Below are 16,036 nucleotides of genomic sequence, written 5' to 3' on the forward strand. Positions count from 1 at the left end.
TTGACACTTACCAATCATTAAAGCTATAGTCCATCATTTGCAGCTATCCAAAAAGTAACTGACGTAATTATTGTTGACAAACATACTTGGTTGAAAGATAGTAAGGGGACTAAACTCCCTGTGAAATTATTCTCTCTGGCAAGCTGTCATTTTGAAGAAATCAACGAAAGAAGGCCTGACGCACCGTTGGAAATTTTTGTAAGTAGTTCGTTTTTTTATTCGGCGAAGCGTTGGCACGACGCACACTCGCGAGCGGCTGCTATAATTCGTCGGATCGCTGCGCGACATCGCGTAGCTGCAAACGGCTCAGTGAGAACGTGTCTCGGATGCTGAATTCAGGCCCAATTCAAAACATGATTCAGCAACTTTTGATTTGAAATCGAGATCCTAGAATGCTGTTTATCTCAAAATATACAGCTGAAGCTGAGCTGAAACTTAATCAGGTTAGTTGTTCAGCACCCTTCTTTAGATTTTTAACACTTTTGTTGCTTCAAACGAACAAAATGCACAAATTACAAATGATGGACTATAGCTTTAACTGTGTGGTGTAGTTATATACTCTAGTGGTAGCGCTATGCCAACATGAAAGGGGATCAGGTTAACAAAGCAGTGCTTTCTTCGCCTTCCATCGCTGTGACCCGGGTTCAAATCCCACCTGGGCCAATATGTGGATTGGATTTTCAGTCCCTACAGGTGTTTTCCTTGGAATATCGTTCCGGAGTGTCCTCATCTTCTACTGAGGGGCCCCATTAGAAATACATGTATGAACAAAGACTTTCGTTGGCTATTCTGATCATTTGCATAATAATAAATAAATGAATATAATCAGCCAATCACATGTTTTATCTATTCCAGCTTGCCATGATATTGACCAATGGCCATCGCCGATGCCAGGCCAGCTCTTACACTTACCAATCATGGGTAGTGTATTACAAATCAGAATACCTACAAAGCAAGACAAACCAGGCTCCATATCAGCGGCTGTCAAGACAACGCCTGAGGTAGGTATGATAGAATCACGATTATACATCTGTGTTGGCTGAGCTCTGGAACAGTTCAAGGCAGTGTCAGGCCTTCGTGTAAAAGCTGAGTGAAGGCACTTCTGTGATTTGAATGTCATCTTTAACTAATTTCAATTTGAATGCGTACAAAAATTGTCAATTTTGTCACTTTTGTAAACTGTTCCATCAGAAACAGTTGACAAAGTATTTGCCATCATAGAAACCACTTTTCAATTTGTTGACTTCCTACATATGTTGTCATATATTTAACTTCTCTCTGTCGTTTCCAAAATGCAGTACCACACAAACACAATCAACGCTAGGGCAAAAAAAAAAGTCTCTGGTTTCTGGTATGCGCGCGCGTCGTCATAGCCATGCGCGTCGGCAAAATGAAAAAGTTTTTTTTTTCAATGAAAGATGATGTCTCAAAACCGCCAAACTCACTGGTTTGACTGGAATCCTGCTGCACAATTTTAACGTGTTTTGGGATGGGGTTATGAGAATAAGCTTTATGTGGCCTCTCTGGAATCCCATATATTTGCACTAAGTTTAGTCGGGCACCATTTGCAGTCATCAGCCGACATTTGAGGCAAAAAAAATCAAATAATAAAAAAAAAAGCCGCGTCGCCGCAGCACTTTTTGGGCAAGCTCCATACCAGAGACTTTTTTTTTTGGCCTAATTGAAGCATGATAGTATCAAACTATTTTCCATCTCAAGACAGAAACAATATAGGGATTACCTCCTTTATGTATTACAACAAGGAAATTGATGAAAATACAACTTAATTCATATGCTTAACCCTAACTCCCAACTGTATTTTACTAAGTACTGGACCAATGCATGCTGTGCTTTAGGCCTCGAGGCCCAAGTCCATCATACTCCATCAATATTTAGTCACACCAGGCCTGTAGGACCAAGTCCCCCAAAATCCACCAAAATCATGAAAATGGGGGGATGGATTTTGATGGAGTTGGGGAGGTTAGGGATAAGGAAAATCATAACCACTGTGTTTGGATTATGATGTAAATGAATACATAAATGCTACTTGCAATGTCTGCAAATTGATGTGAACTTGTTTCCATGATGCACTGTGGGAAAAATATCTCCTGTGTGGTAACTGCTTGGTTGCCCCATGCTCATTTGAAGTACAAATGTATGAACCAGGCTTTTTGTGTGCCTGTATTACAGCACGGTGGTTCCCATCCAACTATTGTGCCATCAGTTCACGAAGTGGAGCCTTTTCGTTGTCTTCAACCAGTCTTGCCACACATACAACTTATATGGGAGCTGGTGCTAACTGGAGAGGTATGTTAGTCTTTACTGTTGCAATTTGTACTTTGTGATTAATTGTTCTTGTGCTTCCTGATATTTGAAATTTAGATGTAGTCTAGTTGCGTGCTTTGTCTAGACTGATAAAAGACTTGGTACAAAACCAATTTTGATGTCTTAAAAAAATGTTTCACTGCAGTTGCTATTTTTTCTTTGTCTGTGTACTAATTTCAAGAAAATTGTTGCCTTATTCTAGCCATAAATCCACTGACTCTTTCATTTTATAAGAAAATTTAGTATTACACTGGTTCTTTAGACAGTAATATTCTGTCCAAATTGGCCTAACTACAATGTAGTGCACAAACAAAATGGCACAGTTTCCTAATGCCAGTTTGTGTATGGACTAAGGATGTGACGTTTACACGTGTAAACGAAAAAAAAAATCAAATCCGTTTCGAAATTTTCCCAAACGTTTAAACGGAGTTCAAATTTCAAAAATGGGACCTTGTATTTTGCGCAATCTAACCTCCAGCTTTATTTACAAAGAATCTACGATGTTTATTTTGTTTAACTAATAAAGAATTAGAAACGCATTTTATAGTTGATCACGTTCCAAGAAGGTTTATTAATACATTGTTCCATGATCAGCAACTGTTTTGTGTCAAATTGATACACAGTGTATACAGTTGGTTGTGTTTGATTTTTTCAATACGCCGCTGGGCCGAGATCGATGCCGGGCGGGGACGTCGCCTCTCCTGAGGTTATTCTGATTAAAATACCGAATTTTAAAACAATTCCGAATCTGTCTTTTTTCTGTATTTTTCTCTTGGTGTGTGCAGAAATCAAACCAATGGCTAGCACTTTCATAATGATTTTAAAACCGGCGAGGAAAAAAAGTTTACCCTGCTCCCCCGTAAACTACTCAAGTGAAGGCGTTATTTAAAACGATGTATTTTGATGCATTGGGATTATTTTTTCCCCCCAAGTGCTGTAAAGTCCGCCGCTCCCTTAAAGTTACTGCCGCTTCCGTGACAAGGAAATCGATGACGATGATCCAGAATGTGTTTGGTGTTGGCGGGGGTAAAATAAAAACTTTTTTTTGGATCTTAGGGCGGGAGCTGAGGGCCGGTGGCATATTACGGGATCTATTATAGGAAGGAATTTGCGTTTTTTTAAAGAGCGATGTCAACGTAGATTATTTGCTCGTTTTACGCAAAAGTGCACCCCTCCCGCTTGATTTTGCTATCATTGGCAGAAAAACCTTCCTGTTTATAAAAATTACATCGAAAAATAAAATTGTTGGATATTTATTATTTGTTTTAACATTTAAATTTGGTTGCCTGAGGAGTGACGACCAAATGATGCATGTAGGACGTAAAATACAGACCCATTGGTATTAAGGGCACTTTTTTAAAATTCTTGTCAGTTAACATTTTCCCCAACGGCAAGTACTGGTAACGCAGTCGTCAAAAAAAGGCCCCTGTCAAGTTGGTTTAGAATAAAATCTGGACAAGCAATACTGGCCTTACTGTTCTTTAGTCCAGTTTTAAAAAAGACGTGCATTCAATTAATTATTTGGAATATCAACCCCCCGAAATAAAAACCAACAACAAAAAAAGAAATACATTTATGTATCATTTATTCATGTACATGTACACGATACAGGCCTTTACAGGGGTGAAATTCCATGTTTATTTCAGTTTCCCTCACTTTTCGTATAAACTTTTCCCGGGGCCTTTGAAAAAAAAAATGCCCAAATAAAATCCAGCTCCGAAAAAGCCCTTCCAGAGAATGATTGACAGCGGCATTGTTCAAATTGATACAATGCGGCTCTCGTTGTTACAAAGTATATGCGGTTGGGTTCAGCTGTAGGCCATCGAACTTTAAATCCTTTGATGACTTGCCGCCAGTAATTGGAAGATTCTTAGATGATAAACAGTGATGATAGTATTTCAGCCAATGAAATGAGCCGGTTCCCGGCAAATAAATACGCCATTGGTTGCTTTCATCACGGGTCCGTCTGCTTTCATGAATATGACGTTCCTTCCACCAAGCGCAACTTCAGGTTGCCTAGAAATAATGTTGCTAGGAGGCTCCCCTGTGATGCCTGGGCTGGGACTGCCGGTTGCGTAGCAAGAAATCATATGTGACTATTTTTCTGGCAGCCTGCAGATAACTAGCAGCCTGTAGATAACTAGCAGCTCAAGAATGCTGCCGCTTTTGGGAAATTTGTGCAGGCAAAGTTTTTCATATTTTGGAATTTGGATGCAGTTTGCATTCCGTTAAATAAAAGGTTTGGGTTTTTTTTTAAAGAAAATTGGGGCTTAAAAAATATAAATAAACGATCTTCCTCAGGCCTTGACATTTCTTGAGTGTACATGTATGTTCATTTGATTCAACAACACTTGCAGAATGCAGACGATTCTTTTCTTCTTAATTTATTTAGCCTGCAGACTTCAAAAGAACATGGGGAAAAAAAGGTGGTTAAAGTGTATACAACAGAGGTGTGAAATCTCAGCTTTTAAGCTGATTTCAGCTTTTTTGGTTTTGGATTTCAGCTTTTTTCGGGCTTTTTCCCTCACTTGGTGTGTACAAAAGTATAGGAGATCCCCAAAATTCAGCTTTTTTACACATTTTTCAGCTGTTTTCAGCAATTTTTATCAGTGGTCACTCACACCCCTGATACAAGTGTATTTAAATGTGACCGCAGTTATGGCACATTATACTGGGACACAGGCGGCAGTCTTTTTGAAGTGTTGACTAAACGTTTAAATGTTAAAACGCTACGGGAAAATTTTGCTAAACGTTTATCAAATTAAACGTAGATTCACATCCTTAGTATGGACAGCATGTTGCTCTTACCAATCCAATGAAAATAACAACCAAGGTTCATGACACATATATACATGAATACGGTTGTATGTGGATTTTTAATCTGTGTGCGCCTGCACAGGCATTTCCTTCCCCCTTGGCTTTTTGTATTTTCCGCGGCCTAAACTGGGCAGAAATGTCCAGAAATATTTGGATAAACCCTAACTCTCCTTCCCTTGAAAAAATTCTTGCTACCCAATTGAACATACCGTTAAGGCCGAGGTTAAAAAATAAATAGTGCAATTTAGTTTTTTTAATTTGTTTTGAGGCTATTTCCTATTCTTTGGTTTCACAGCCCGTCGTGGTGATGGCGCCCTCACCGTCCATCTGTTCAGACACCATTCATGCATTGGTCCACACCATCTCACCACTCCGCTACATGTCTGACTTCCGGCCATACTTCACAATACACGATAGTGAGTTCAAGGAATATACGACAAGAACTCAAGCTCCGTAAGTACCTTACATGCAAGTTTTTGCTGACTGAAGTTACATGGCCTTAGTGGGTTTGTTGGAACGAAACTTAGAAATTAAACCTCATAGGGGTACGAATGAAAGTGTTCACTCTCAACTTCAGTTAGTGCTGCAAGTCAACAGTCACATTTGGGTTCAGGTCGGTTCATCAAGGTTCACTTTTTTCTCCGAAAAGTGTTCCGGTCTGACAGTAGGCATTTTTTACCCTAACTCAAATGATTCATGCAATCCTTGTTTCAAGTCTGAAATATTTCTGCTGCACAATTCAAACAATTGTTCTGTCTTTGGTCAACTTTGCCATTCGTGCATTAACTTCTCTTTGAAATGGTTAGGCAGTTAAATAAAAAAGTGCAAGCAGTTGTATAATACTGCTGTTCTTTATTATTATTTGTGTGACTGTAAAGAGCTCATCAAGTCCATGTTATATCTATGCATACCTTGCCAAAAGTAGCCAAAAGTATGTGTGCATAAGCCGCTGTACTGATGACGTCACAGTTTGTTTACATGTGTGCTTTCGTATGGGAGCTTGATGGTAGCGAAGGTTTCCTAGCTTAATTGAAAAGCACCCAAGTAAACAAAGTAAGACGTCACCAGTACAGAGGCTTATTGCCATCTTCTGTGCTGTTTGTTGATGACAGATACCAGATATTGTGTCATCATGAATTGCAATGTACAAACTGTCTTTGTCATAGCTGCATTACAAACATACTTTGCTATTTGTTGTTGTGTTTCCAGTCCCTCGGTTATACTCGGTGTAACTAATCCATTCTTTGCCAAGACGTTACAACATTGGCCTCATGTTATCAGGATAGGGGAGCCAGTAAACACGGGTAAGTATCAGCAAAGCCGATTGAACAAAACTACCAGGCTATTAAAAGCTAACAAGTATGTCTGCTTCCTACTCCTAGGGTGTCTTTTTCATGTCTCTCTTTTGCTCGGTCCTTTCTCCTTTTATCTGGAGTTTGTATCATTTTCAGCTGTCTTCTCCTTGATCATTTTCTAGACTTTTCTGAAAGTGCCATTTTTGTGTCGCCTAAACAAAGTTTTGGGGGACACTTAACAGTCCTAAATTCTGTATGACCGAACACACCAGAGCTACCTGTGGGTAACTTGTACAAAGGCAACGGTACCCCACAAGAGAAATCTTTAGAAAAGGGATAAAGGACAACAATGCTCGTACACCAGAACTCCCATCCGCTGGAACGTCCATAGCTCTGTATGACCGTTTGTTAAAATTGAGGTGAAGTTTTTGACGAAAATGTGTAACTTCTACATGCTTTCATGGATTTTGATGAAACTTGAATGCAGTGACCCTTGGGTGGGAAGACACCAATATTGATTGGATTACTGAGGTCAAAGGTCATTGAAAGCATTGTTCAAATGTGCTTCAAATGTTTCTTTGATAACAGAATTTGATGGATTTTAACGTAACTTGGATGGAGTGATCCTTGGGTGGGGGTTCATGACAAATCTTCCGAAATTGGAGGTCAAAGGTCATCTAGGGTTCAATTTAGGTCATTGTTTAAAAATGCACATCAATCAACTTTCTTTTTTAAAGAACACAAAACATATAGGGATCGACCGCAAAAAAAGGCGACATGTGCGATGTTTTCTAGACTTTTCTGAGAGTGCTATTTTTGTGGGCAGCCATCAGTGCATGTATTTCAATGGTGGTTGACAAATTTTTGTTTTTGCCCAAAGAGGGCCCATTTACCATGTTTACACTTGTGTACTTCAGAAGAAAGAATCTCATTCATTTTTGGCAGCATCATTGGTTGTGCTATATATATTTGTAATTGAAGACATTACACAGTAGTTTACACCTTTGCAAGTCATGTCTTTGTTTTGCAGTGATGCCAACCCATACTTGCCAACCACTAGTTGGCAAAAACTACTGCTATAGTGTAGCAAAAGATTTGTCTATATGTAATAATTTTGTACTTTCCCAATGCATTTTTGGCTAATTCCCTATTGTTTGTCCATTTTCAGACAAGTCCAATTCTAAGATGTTAAAACCAAAGAAGCCAGGCAGTTTGAAGACACTGGAATCCAAGCCGGGGCTGTATACACAATACAAACCCTTCCTGAACAAGGATAAGACAATTATTAAGAGATTAGCAAAGGTAATCATTGACACTTGAACAATGAAATGACAGACGTTTCACCATATCGTCATTTGTCATGAGACACATTTGATTTGGTTGATATGGGGCTATTAAGAGCGTGTATTGATTGAACTTGTTTGACTTCAACAACCATCAAGATATTAGACATCAATCGAATTACAAAATTACATGCAATGTGAAGCAAAAGGAATTTTTGACATTTTACAGAGGATAGACGAGATGATTGGAGAAGAATTTGAAGCAAATGGAGCTTGGTGACATAATGATGGAAAAGTTGATAAACAGAATACATAAAATGTTCTCATCTCAACATTAAAAAAATGACAATGCGTCAACAGTCCTGCAAGAATTTGAAACAAATTGAACTTCATGATACAGTAATGGAAAACATGTCATACAAATAATAATTCTAACAAGATGGATTTATAACAGATTCTCACTGTGTGGTACAGCAGTCTTAGTACCCCTGTTCATTGGGCGAATGAAAATTTTCCAAAGACCATCTCAGCTCCCTTGGAATTATACAAGGTGTATCAAAATAGAGATAGTCCAAAAGTAATGGGTTAATTTGTAAAGATTATGAACTGGAACACTGTCAAAGTGGCTCCATCTTAAAGGGTAGTTCATTAGCTTTTCATCGATGTCTTATTTGTATCTCTTTATTCACTTGCATCTCTTCAGTGAACAATTAATCCTTCCAAAGATTTTGTTTTTCATCACAAACCAGCAATCATTTCAGAATCGTTTAGACAGCTTGCAGTGGCATAGCCCAAGCTGTGTTTTAAGTACATTCTTGCAATAGGCAATGAGTTCAAACATAATGTCTTTGAAATGATTGATTTAATCATGAAACATGATATTCCATATATACTCAAACACTTTCAAGATGTCTTCCTCTCTCCATCATTCAACAAATAATCCACTGTGTCTGCGAACTTTTTTGTGACATCTCAATCCACAGCTGACAGCTTAACTCACAACTTATTCAGCAAGCTTGGAAACAGGGGTTTATTGTCCTTTATTTGAAATCAGTGGTGCTTTGTCATCCGTGACTGAAGTGACACAAATACGATCTCAATGAAAAGCTAATGAACTACCCTTTAAGATGAAGCCACTTTGACAGAAGTCAAGTTCATAAGTTTTTTATATTACACCATTACCTTTATTTTGATACACCCTGTACGGCTTTCATTGGATAGAAAACCACTATGAGTTAGGAAACCACTATGAGTAATGTGAACATTTTCTTTTTTCTGAAAACCAGAAATATCATCATTGAAAATAATTTTTTCCTCCTGTTGGGTCTAGGGCGTACAAACCAAACGACCACAGGAAGTACAGGATGCCATGCTGAGAAGACACTTGCTGGAACTAACGCAAAGCTTCATGATTCCACTGGAGAGATACGTAGCCAGCCTGATGCCACTACAGAGAAATATCTCACCCTGGAAGGTACAGAGAACGGTCAGAAACATCAAGTTACAGGCTTTTAGTATATAGGCAGAAAGAGTGCTTTCCAATGGTCTGGACAGTAGATAGTGCTTTATGACTCTCTGCAAACATGGCAGGACACACCGCATGTGCACACCCACGTTTACATAGGCATAGAAGTGGGGTACTTCCTTTGTTCTCGTGTACTAACATTTTGCAACGTCGCACACTTATGTCAAAATGCTCTTATTTTAACCATAGTTAATTTCCTGGGCTGAAATTCGGACATAATATCCCTTTTCTAAAACTCTTCCATTTGCGACAGATCAACCCACCTTGGAAATTCCTAGTGTTTGAGTAAAATCCATATATTTCGTAAAAAACTTGTAGGGTACCAAAACGGTACCCCACAAGTCGGTGGGCATTCCCATTGTTCCGGTACCCCACAAGGCAGTGTTTGTACACGCACTGGTTCTTGCGGGTAGGGCGTAAAACATGCATTGGTAATTCATCTGAATACCCTTTACATCTTAGGACTTGGAACATTGCTTTACCTGTGATAACAATGACACATAGGACCTAAGCCTAAGTCCACAAGGGATTTTGGTGTACAAACATTATGGGCCATGTCAAGAAAGAGTTCCAGTCTAATAAGGGTATTCAGAAGTATGGGCTCCTGGCGGCATCAAAAGAGGGCGTATTTTTACCTTTTTTTTAGAGCTTCGTGGACAGGACACACAGCGTGCGCGTACTGTGCTACTGGTTCGCACGTGAAGTACGCACAACTTCCTGATTGTGCAAAAGCCATTAGGAATCGCGTCTTCGCACGAGTGTCAGGCATCTTTGGCGCGCGAATACGTTAGAATTCAACTTAGTCTCTGAGACTAATCCCCTCCTCCAATAACTTTGGATACATTAGAAATATGCAGTGGATGGATCGGGAACCAGTCTACGGGAACCAGTCTAGGTCACCCCCAACTCTCCTTTTCTGGCCGTTGATGGGGTACTTGTGCAAGGAGCCCATAGTAAAACAAAAACGTTTGTGTCAAATGCTGTACTTTGCACTTTAAGATTTAAGGTTGTTAAAGATTTTTGTTTTTATATAAAGAAGCAAAGAACTCGAACCTTTCAATTATCTTGTTAGAAAAACCAGTGCAAATCTGTGTACAGATTTATCTTAAAGAAAGGTAAACTGGAAGTAATTCCAGCATTTTCCATGACACTGTACATATTCTGATTCTTCTGTTCTGCAGCATCCTCCAAGGTTAAAGCCTTTTGATACTGAGGCATTCTTGAAGACGTTGGAACATTCAGGCCCCCAGCTGACCTCCGGACTCAAGGGAGACTGGATAGGCCTCTACAAGTAAGACCAATGTCAAATCAAATGTCCTACCACACAGAGTGTAACAAGTCACTGATTCTTATATTTCGAGTCAAGTCATTCTAAGGCAGTGTCTTGAGTTGAGTCCTTAGGTTAACAAGGTCATGTCAAATCGAGTGTTATTGCTTGTCAACTTGCGCCACTGACATTTTAGCGCCATGCTGTTTAGATTTGAATGATGTTTTCAATTTTCTGTAATGATCCAGTTGTGTGATGTATGATTGCATGTGCCTTGCAAGTACAAACCAGCTTTCATGTAAACTTGATGTAAAGTTGCAGCTTGCACAATTGTGTTCCACGTTTTTAAGGAGCCTTTGATTAAATTCGAGTTTTGTCGTTTGCTGGCAATGAATCAAATCAACAGCATGGTTTGTACGGTTTTTAATATCCCACTTTGCTTGAAGCTTAGCTTCTAAGCTGTCTTTTTCACTAGCAATGGCTCTGCCAGATTGCTGAAAATCTGAATCAAAAGCCAAGGAGTCCATCGATCAGTGATCAGTTCGCAATGCAGTGCACACAGAAAAGATGGCTTGTGCCTTTCTACCTGGGCTTATATATGGGCCTTGCCTACCGGCCCATTTGAATATGAACACATACTTTGAATGTATTGTGTGATCCGCATACCTGTTACGTGGAAAGGAATGCAAACCCTCTGAAGACTTGTACGAATGTTATGAAATAGAATTGCGTGTGCCTTGCAAATTTGCAAGCCAGCTCACTGTACTTGGTGTGGAGTTGCAGCTTGTTAGTAGTAAGCAAAAGTATGAACCAAGTGTTGATGAGCCTTTGATTCAAGTCGAGTCAGGGCATTTGTATGTAATGACTCCAGTGAGCCGAGTCACCTAAACTTGTGACTCAAGTCAGACTCAAGTCTGGTCATTGATTAGAGTCATTATGAGTCTGACCACACATCCCACATTTGTAGACATCCTTGGAGATTTGAGTACAAGTGTTCTTCCAAACTTTTGTTTTATTCATTCTTTGCAACTACATTGCTTCCTTTGAATCCGTGAGTTTAATTACCAACTGAGGTTTTTTTTTATACAAATGTTGTCCAGAAATGAGAATTCTTCAGAAACCATTTTTTTTCTTTTTCCCACTGGCAGGAAGTTCTTTAGCAGCAAGAACTTTGAGGGTTGGTTCTGGCAGCGTCAGTTGGAGGTCAACCACAAGTTGTCTGTCTTGCACCTGGAGGCGCTGTGCAATGCTGACCTGCTGCAGTGGGTCAGTGACAAACAAGAAGTACAGGTCGTTGACCTGGTACTCAAACTCAGGGAAAAAATGGTGAGTTGGTCAAAATCTTATTCTCCATCCTCGGGTGATTTGATGGATGAAGCTGAGTCATTGTTGCATTAAACAGGGTTTGATGTCTCACTTTTGTTATAGTGCAAAGAATGTGTTATTGGGTGACAGTTGTCTGCGCAGTGTCCAAATTTGGGATTTAGGATTTTTAAAGCCAAAACAGTACTAGGGGATGTGGTCGAAGATGTTTATTTTATGTAGAGATATATCACTGTCGAGGCTGTACAATGCAAAAATTATGAACAATTTTTGGGAAGGGCTGTGAAAAGCAAAGTGAGTTAGCTGCTTTGGATTTTTGACAATTGAAGCTTCATGGTCAAAGCTATTCAAATATTCAAATGTAAGAATAAAACACGAGAAATTAAAAAAGATGGTTTGTTCCTTTTTTGTACTTTATCAATTATTTTTCTCTTTTTGGTTTTCAAAGGCTGACATTCTGGATCAGAATCTCCAAGTAAAACCTGAACTGGAGCAGAGACTAACCAAGCATATTGAAGCCATCATTACGACGTTACCGTCCGACTTACAGGCAGTGCTCAAGAGCCAATAGGAAAGCAGCTATGCTGAGTGATAGCCAATAGGAATGCAGCAATGGAAGCCAGTCAGTGCTCAAGAGCCAATGGAAAAGCAGCTATGCTGAGTGATAGCCAATAGGATTGCACCAATGGGAGCCAGTCAGTGCTCAAGAACCAATAGGAAAGCAGCTATGCTGAGTGATAACCAATAGGAATGCAGCAATGGGAGCCAGTCAGTGCTCAAGAGCCAATAGGAAAGCAGCTATGCTGAGTGATAGCCAATAGGAATGCACCAATGGGAGCCAGTCAGTGCTCAAGAGCTAATGGAAAAGCAGCTATGCTGAGTGATAGCCAATAGGATTGCACCAATGGGAGCCAGTCAGTGCTCAAGAGCTAATGGAAAAGCAGCTATGCTGAGTGATAGCCAATAGGAATGCACCAATGGGAGCCAGTCAGTGCTCAAGAGCCAATAGGAAAGCAGCTATGCTGAGTGATAGCCAATAGGAATGCACCAATGGGAGCCAGTCAGTGCTCAAGAGCCAATAGGAAAGCGGCTATGCTGAGTGACAGCCAATAGGAATGTACTAGTGCTGATCAGTAAGCACTTGGGTCATTCTGGTCTCACGCAGTTCTGTTCATAAAGGTTAATCAACTTCCTGTATGTGTGCAGAATGTTGAGAAATGCAAAGCATTGTGGGTAATTCAAACTGGACTTAAACAACCGAGATAAAAATGCATTGGTGATTCATGTAAATAATAATAATAATAATTTGGGAGGCTAATCATCCTTACTGGCAGCTGGGATGCTGAATTGCGAAGGACGCGGCTACAACGTGGTTGGGCTTCTGGCACGTAAGGGTGCCTATGGCTGCCGGCCACATCGACCCATATATGACCACGGAGCACAGCCCGAGACAGAAAGTGTTCGATTTTGCCGGAGGGAGGAAAACCGGAGGGCCCGGAGAAAAACCCTCATGGCACAGGAGAGAACCAAAACACAACTCTACTCACGTGATCCCCAGCCAAAACTACATGTATGAATAACCATAGTTTGACGATCTTTGCTTGCACCCATCATTGTCGACTTTACATGAAGTTGACTATTTGGGACCTGTCCTTTGAGGTCGCTGTATTGTATACAATAGCCAGACACTCGCAATGCACAGTAGGGAGCCAGGAACAAGACGTTTGATGACGACGTGTTGACTCACTTTCGCATGTTGCTATTTAGTGCACAGGCGTAAGTTACGTCACAAATCAACCGCAAGTCGACCAGTGGTCCTCAAATTAACTTGCTCATGAATAAGCCGAAAGGAACATGATGAAAGATGCAATTTATTTTTAGTAACAAGGTCACGATTGGACAGTTAGCTGTGTTGAACAGCCAATGAGAATCAATGAATTCAGCAGAAGTGTGCTATGAACCAATGGGAGTGACTTTTGAAGGACTTGGGGGGGGGGGAGTGATGAAAGAGGGAATGACCCCTAACCCCCAAAAAAACTATCAATGTTCATAAATTAAATACAATCAGTAACCAATAGCACTTGCATTACATTTTATGTTGTTTTAATTTCCTACTGAATCCAAAAGCCATTGGCAGGTACAACTGTTGACTTTTTACAAACAACGTTTAACTCATAAAAGGGAATACAATTTTACATGTACATGCATTTCCCAATTGCTAAACTATTTCTCCAGTTTTCCATAGGTTTATTCACAAACACTGATGGACGTATTGGGTGTCAAACAGTGGCTCATTCTGATTCTATTAAAAATTGACAAACGTCAAATAATGCCCTTAATTCATTTTCATGGAGCAGGTATGAGGCATATAAATTGTACATGTACAACAGGATTGTTTAAAGTAACTTTTTAACTGTAAAAAATCTTAATAATAGACGTCTTTTGAACGGATGTCTTGGTTTAACATGGATAAGTCTGAATAATCAAAACTAGTTTAATTCCGCACTCAAACAGTTAAGTGAGAATTGAGTTGTTAAGGCCAAAAAAAAAAGTCTCCGGTTTCTGGTATGCGCGCGCGTCGCCGTAGCCATGCGCGTCGGCAAAATGAAAAGGTTTTTTTTTCAATGAAAGATGACGTCTCAAAACCGCCAAACTCACTGGTTTGACTGGAATCCTGCTGCTGCACAATTTTAACGTGTTTTTAGATTGGGTTATGATCGAGAATAAGCTTTATGTGGCCTCTGGACTCCCATAATATTTGCACTAAGTTTAGTCGGGCACCTTTGCAGTCATCAGCCGACATTTGAAGCAAAAAAAACAGGTAAAAAAATTAATAAATAACGCGTCGCCGCACCACTTTTTGGGCAAGCTCCATAACAGAAACCGGAGACTTTTTTTTTTGGGCCTAAGGTAGATGTTTTTATGATGCAAAATTAAATGGCACAATGTTGTTTGAGTTATGCAACTTGTTTTGCAGCAGGCGTTCTTGTTTTCAATGCATGTACAATGTACAGCTGTACTGCTCTTTATGAGCAACAGTGCATAATTACTAGTGTGTACAGTTTACGTTTATTTATGCATAATATATACTTACAAGTTAATAACACTGGTCACATTTTTAGGCTTTTCAATGACATAAATGTTATTGTTATATCGTGTGCTTGGATACTGTAATTTCATTGGCTGAGAACGGCCAATGAATAGTATTTTATATTTCTTGCATAGTAGGCTATCAGCTTCGGTCCAGAAATTGGGCCACCGGTATCAAATGATCGAAAAGAGCAATGCTCATAGCGATTTTTAGCAAGGTATGCACAGCTAGAGTTGGAAAATGTGTGATAGCTTTGCTGTGTGAGCGGTGGCAGTTTTATGGTTTTATCACTTCTATTTTTTTTTCCTTCAAAATGGCCGCCAATACGCTTGTTACCAGATTAATTATATGCGGCACAAGCATGTTTTGGCCGCCATATTTTCTTGTACAAGCGATAGCACCGAAAAAGCTGCCACCACTGCAATGCCATCACATATTTTTCAACTACAGGGGTGCATACCTTGCCAAAAATCACAATGAGCATTATTCCCCTGATTTGATACCGACCAAACCCCCAGGCTGATGGCCTAACTGATGGCGTAAGTTTAACCATTTGTCGTTTTGACTGTTGGCACGATATAACAAAATAATTGTTGCTTGCTGTGATGTGGGACATGCCTTTTTTAACCCCCTCAGGGCGCAAAGCATCCTAGGTGAATTCACCCCTTGGGTGTTAAAAATGTCATGTCCACATCACAGCAAATATAACTTGATTCATAAGTGTCATTTTTAAGTAAAATAAAAATTAAACACATTATTTTATGCACATTAGGCCAAAAAAAACCATATTCGGTCTCTGGTCAGACCGAAGTTCCGGAATTGATGCGGCGACGCAGGGTTTTTTTTTTTTTGGCTTTTTGGCTTTTTTTTTTTTTTTCAAGCTTGAATTGTACAGACAAGGTGGGTACTATTTTGCTTTTTTGTGTCCTCATTATACATGTACATTGGTGTCCTCCATAATTTGCCTTGGTGCCCTTTATCATTTGCCTTGGTGCAATTTCCCCATTCCTTGGTGCTCCTTGGTACAAAAATTTGAGGAGGTGCGGCAATAGAGAGAGCTGTTGTAGCTTCCGTGTTAATTCGAAGAAAAAAAAAAGGTTGACGCGCATG

The 16,036-nt window shown here is 39.8% G+C and overlaps 1 protein-coding gene across 2 annotated transcripts in view; it reads left to right on the forward strand.

Annotated features, from left to right (window-relative positions):
* Window positions 1–14,174, forward strand: part of LOC119721877 (protein DENND6A-like) — a 31,970-nt gene extending 17,796 nt beyond the window's left edge. The window contains exons 7-16 of one of the 2 annotated variants that reach the window (XM_038191813.1): window positions 856–1,001; window positions 2,191–2,307; window positions 5,438–5,595; window positions 6,352–6,446; window positions 7,606–7,739; window positions 9,051–9,194; window positions 10,427–10,536; window positions 11,661–11,838; window positions 12,284–12,385; window positions 12,605–14,174. In XM_038191813.1, the coding sequence (XP_038047741.1) occupies window positions 856–1,001; window positions 2,191–2,307; window positions 5,438–5,595; window positions 6,352–6,446; window positions 7,606–7,739; window positions 9,051–9,194; window positions 10,427–10,536; window positions 11,661–11,838; window positions 12,284–12,385; window positions 12,605–12,625 (1,205 nt within the window). In that variant the 3' untranslated portion in view covers window positions 12,626–14,174. Of the gene's footprint in view, window positions 1–855; window positions 1,002–2,190; window positions 2,308–5,437; window positions 5,596–6,351; window positions 6,447–7,605; window positions 7,740–9,050; window positions 9,195–10,426; window positions 10,537–11,660; window positions 11,839–12,283 lie in introns of both variants that reach the window. The other variant, XM_038191812.1, reaches the window with a different exon arrangement.
* The last annotated feature ends 1,862 nt before the right edge of the window (window positions 14,175–16,036 follow it).

The sequence above is a fragment of the Patiria miniata genome, unplaced genomic scaffold, assembly GCF_015706575.1.
Source record: "Patiria miniata isolate m_02_andy unplaced genomic scaffold, ASM1570657v1 HiC_scaffold_14, whole genome shotgun sequence".
Lineage (NCBI taxonomy): Eukaryota > Metazoa > Echinodermata > Asteroidea > Valvatida > Asterinidae > Patiria > Patiria miniata.